General features: G+C 37.0%; 1 protein-coding gene across 1 annotated transcript; it reads right to left on the reverse strand.

Annotated features, from left to right (window-relative positions):
• Positions 1-906: 906 nt before the first annotated feature.
• On the reverse strand, positions 907-4,554 carry LOC143609326 (beta-fructofuranosidase, cell wall isozyme-like). The gene is made up of 8 exons (XM_077084127.1): positions 4,490-4,554; positions 3,596-3,738; positions 3,437-3,445; positions 2,498-3,351; positions 2,161-2,319; positions 1,805-2,043; positions 1,569-1,662; positions 907-1,244 (listed from the first exon to the last, which is right to left on the reverse strand). The coding sequence occupies exons 1-8, from the start codon at positions 4,552-4,554 to the stop codon at positions 1,056-1,058; spliced, it is 1,752 nt and encodes a 583-aa protein (XP_076940242.1). The 3' UTR covers positions 907-1,055.
• Positions 4,555-5,065: the final 511 nt, after the last annotated feature.

Below are 5,065 nucleotides of genomic sequence, written 5' to 3' on the forward strand. Positions count from 1 at the left end.
GAACCAAGTGCTTACAATGTGTGTGTTTATTTATGCAGGGGCATAATAGTATTTTTATACATGTATGCATATATATATATATATATATATATATATATATATGTGTGTGTGTGTGTGTGTGTGTGTGTGTATGTATTTATGTATGTATGTATGGTTGTGTGTGTATGTATAAATGTATGCATATATGTATATATCTATGTATGTATATATACATATATCTATGTATGCATAGATATATACATATATGCATATATATATATAGACGAGGAATTGGCTTATTTGTGCATATATATGTGTGTATCTGTGTGTGTATTTATGTATGTATGTATGTATGTATGTGTGTGTGTGTATGTATGGATGGATGGATGGATGGATGGATGGATGGATTTGAATGTATATACATGTATGTGTGCACCTTGTGTTTCAATAAATTAAGGTTGTGTAAAGTCAAACTATGTAAATTTTTTATTTCATGGTAGTTTGGTTAATTTTATACAATTAATCAGTTTAGATAGTCAAGATTATGATAACTTGTGTTTACTAGATTGTAATAAGCTGCTTACATTAAAGGTCAACGGGTCAAAGATAGTCGACCCAAAAAATTCAACATTCGATTGGTTAAAACTGTTGGAGGGAATATATGTTAACAAACAGAAGGTCCAAACTGTATTTATTTAAAACCATAAGGTTGCAAATTGCAAGGATAGAATGGTCTTTTCGCTGAAAGCCAAACTTTGGGTTCACGGCGGGGTCCCAATTGAAAAAAAAAGTGCTCACCACAGGGGCACAAGGCCTGTATCTGCCAAAATGTCACCACAGGGTTGTAACATGCGTTTGGGGTTCCACCACATTGACCATATTTGCAATTAACTCTGCGTTTGGGGTTTTACCACATTGACCATATTTGCAATTAACTCGTTAACAAAATGCATTTGGGGATTTTCCATATCAGATTGGTCTACAAGACATAAGTATGAACTAGAACTGTATTTTATTAGAAAGATACATGAAGCACGTGTCAAAACATTGTTCTAAATACTTTAACACAATGTTTATTAGTCCATAGGAACTATCTGAGCCTTGTTCATGTTCCAAGCATTTAGACTCGATAGAGTCACACTCTTTGTGCCATTGTTGAAAACATAAAGCTTGGCGTGCTCATGTATTGCTAGCTTTGGGTATACTCTTGCTGTGATACAAGCAAGTCCATGTCCGCCAAAGCTTTCTACAATTGAATGATCTATCTATAAAATCATAAGAAGAAAATATTAAGCAACAATATATTATCTACAGTGTCAACATAAAAGTAGTAGTTAAGGTATTGTATAATATATAATGTGTTTGCTTATAAGTCAAGAATGTGTTTGCTTGCTATAAACATACACATGAATATGTCCATGCGTTCGTGTGGGTAGCTAGATACATCTGTAACTAGGTATGTATGCATAATGCATTTAACATCCTAATCTTAGGTATTTTAACTTTTAAGCTTTTGGATGAATTATGTGGCAAGTAACAAGTATTAATTCTGTGAGAGATTATGGAGGATATAACACTAATTAATGTACCAAGCTTCTTAGTGATATCTTCTCATGAAGAGGGTCCAAATCAAGTAAAGCTCCATACATGCTATTGCCTCCCATTGTTTGTGCAATTGAAGACCTGAATTTATAGCATATGTAAGTTGTTATAGATATAGATATTAACATGTCAAAATATGTATAATGGTATCATGAACCTAACTTTGTAATAACGTTAACTTATACGTTTATGCTTTTTAGAGATGGATATCGATCATATATACCTGGTTTGATCACTGCACATGAGAACGTGAAACATGTTAGGACCTTTAAATACTCGAAAGAAAACCGCAGTTTGTTCGTCCAAGTTATTCGAAACCAAAACCAGAACTCCAAATGGACCAAAACTCCCAATTTGAGAAACATTCTTTTGTTCACAAAGAAGTTGTGGATCAACTATGTCTGAATTTATCATCTCTGCATCACTCAGATTCGATAGACTAAACAACACTTCTATATCTGCCTGATAGACTAGTTGCATTAGGCGATGTGAAATAACATAATGTTATAAGCTGAGAATCAGTGTAAGGTGTAGTAAGACAAATAGACGTATGTTAAAACAAGTCAGCTTCACACACACCTGTGAACCCCTGATGTCTGGTACTTCGAGTAGGGACCCACCCATGAGTTCTCTATTCTCCATATTCACATGTTTTGCTCTTAGCTTCTTAATTTCATCCACTGGCCACTGTACTAGTTGTTTCCGAGTAGCACTAAACCAAATGCTTCTTGGAAATGACTGAAACATATTACACAAATGTTATAGACATTGTTTTAGAAGGGGGAGGGGGGGGATGGCTTGTTATGAATCAGATTTTACTAGATATATATGTTTTTTTTTTCTTTTTATAAAGGTCGTTTACTTGTGCATATGTTTTTAGATTTAACCATTTGACCAAATCAAAACGACAATGTACCTGAAGGCCAGACCACCCTCTCTTGATTGCATCTAATGCATCGTCAACTTCAGCAACCCATCCCCATAACACCCTTCTTTTCTTCGCATCATCGTAGAATGTCTTTGATGCATAAAACTTCCCATAATCATATCGTAACTGTGTGTTACTAACGCTAAAATCGTTAGTAACAACATGAAATTGATCAACTTTCGGGTCATACCTCCCGATGACATAATAATCACTGGAGTTGAAGCTTGCTTTTAGCACATGCATTGTGCTATTCCCTTGAAAAGATGTATCAATACCATCTTTGCTAAGATTACTAACTGGATAGAAATCAGGACATTCCCACATACTTATATTACTAGAAAAGTGCAAAGGCTTATCGGACCTAGTCCAGCTAATACCATTTGTACTGTAATACAAAAGCGCTGCTCCATGACCGTTGATCTCACTTCCAATCACAATTCTCCATTTTCCATCCGGGCCCATCCAAGCCGTTGATGGATCACGGAACTGCTCAGGGTAAATGTCATTGTCAGGGGTCAGAATAGGGTTACCAGACCATTTGATCCAGTCTTTTAAAAGAGGGTCAGAGAAGTTTTTGGGGAAGGCTAGGTTTTGAACTTGACTATCGTTTACCTCTTGACCGGTATAAAGTATTATCGGTTTTAAACCATCAAGGATTGTGGTTGAACCGGATAAGCACCCTTTGACGTCATATGGTTCTTTTGGACTGAGAGCTGGTTCAAGAAGAAACCAGTTCACTAGATCATATGAAATGGAATGACCCCATGAAATGTTTCCCCACAGTGGACCATATGGGTTGTATTGGTAGAACAGATGGTATACTCCATTAAAATACATTGGACCTTCAATATGTATAAAAGATACATAAATTCATAAGAAAATGCATGGTTAAAAATAATTTTGTTAACTGAAATTAGTATGACATACCGTTAGGATCTATGATTTCATTAGCAGCAAGCACGTATCACATGTGAATAGAGAAATAATTAGTACATATGCATACGATGCAAAATTATAAAAAACGACTAAAAGGTTTGAACTAAAATCATATTGAGTTATGAGTGTAAATTGAAGGAGGCCGTGTACCGTTGATCCAGTTTTTGAGCGGTTGAAAATGAAAACTAGTTCTGTAAGGCTGCAGTTCTTCTGATGCATGAACTGTGACACCATTCACAACCAAAAGGAAGCAAAAGGAAAGAATCCAACCAGCTCCAACCATTTTTTTTACTCTTCAATGATCACCACAGGAATTGGAAGACAAAACTTTATGCAGGTTGTTTAGTGTCATCAGCATTTATATGTATACATGTATATATTGTGTGTGTGAGAGAGAGAGAGAGAGAGAGAGAGAGAGAGAGTGCGCGTATCTAACATGAATACCTACCAAAGAAAAGAGGAATTTCTCCAAAGTGGACATGTTTCATCAACAATGATTGTACTTCATATTCTGGAAGAAGCAGGAAACTGTCAGTTGTCGAATATTTAGTGGGTGTCAACGTCTTATTATAGAGTTTAGCAGGTTATTAATCCTAAAAGGTTAGAACATGTGTACTGGTCACGTTGTGGCCAGCGTTGGGGTGAAAACGCGGGGTACACCGACTCCCTGCGTTATGGTTTTTTTTTCAAACGTTATATCTAAAACGCTGGACATGGCATGCAGATCCAAAAAAAGAGCCGTTGGCCTTGGAGCCGTTGGGCTTTTTTTTTTAAAAAAAATTATATTAATTATATTTATACTATATAAACAAACCAAACTCATATTTTTTAACACATTCCTTCCAATCTATACCAATTTACACAAATATTTATATCTTTTACACAAATATTTATACCATCATGTTTCCAAACAACAACCAAAATATTCTCGGTTTCAGCCAATATGCCCGTCAAGTTAACCAAAATCCACTACCGAACCAATTTACCGCCCCGACGCCAACCGTACTCTTCCCGCAAATGTTTGACCCGCAAATGGCCGCCTACTTTGCACTTCTACAAAACTCTATGTCAAACGCGGTGCCCGGTTTCAAAAACCAAATGACAAACATTTTTGCCGGTTCGGGTTCCCAACCCGCCCCGGAGACCCAACCCGAGGTCGAGTTCGTGCCGGAGACACAACCCGTCCCGGAGACCGTAAACGGTTCGAGCCAACGCGGACGTTCGAGAAAACACGGAAAGAAGCCCACCGGCGAACCTCGGGTTAAAAAGACGGTGATAGCGTGGAGTAGCGACGAGTGCGTACTATGTGCTCGTGCTTGGTGCCAGATATCGGAAGATGCCAAATGCGGTAGGTTTTTAAAATACATATATATTTTTTAAAATTTCTTATAACAAACATTAAACTTGTAATGTTTTTATTTTTTTAGCGAACTATCAAAAAGCGGGGGTATTTTGGCACAAAACTATAGAGAGGTTTCACAACCTTGGCGGGGACTCGCGTCGAGAAAAAGATTCGTTACTTTCGAAATGGGGCGACATAAACACCAAATGCATGGCTTTCCATACGGTTTTCTCTCGGATGAATCGAACTAAGAGTAGCGGTGTCTCGAACGCGGAAGT

Source organism: Bidens hawaiensis, unplaced genomic scaffold (genome assembly GCF_021521415.1).
Source record: "Bidens hawaiensis isolate Kalapana, Puna unplaced genomic scaffold, B.hawaiensis_p1.1 tig00000237_1, whole genome shotgun sequence".
NCBI classification, from domain to species: domain Eukaryota; kingdom Viridiplantae; phylum Streptophyta; class Magnoliopsida; order Asterales; family Asteraceae; genus Bidens; species Bidens hawaiensis.

Bases quoted from the DNA above. Each gene is read 5' to 3' on its own strand.
- LOC143609326 (XM_077084127.1), bottom strand. From the start codon at position 4,554: ATGTTTGTCATTTGGTTTTTGAAACCGGGCACCGCGTTTGACATAGAG. The intron at 3,739-4,489 runs GTAGGCGGCCAT...TGATCATTGAAG, and splicing joins GAGTTTTGTAGAAGTGCAAA to AGTAAAAAAAATGGTTGGAG. The intron at 1,245-1,568 runs GTACATTAATTA...ATGATTTTATAG, and splicing joins AGATATCACTAAGAAGCTTG to ATAGATCATTCAATTGTAGA.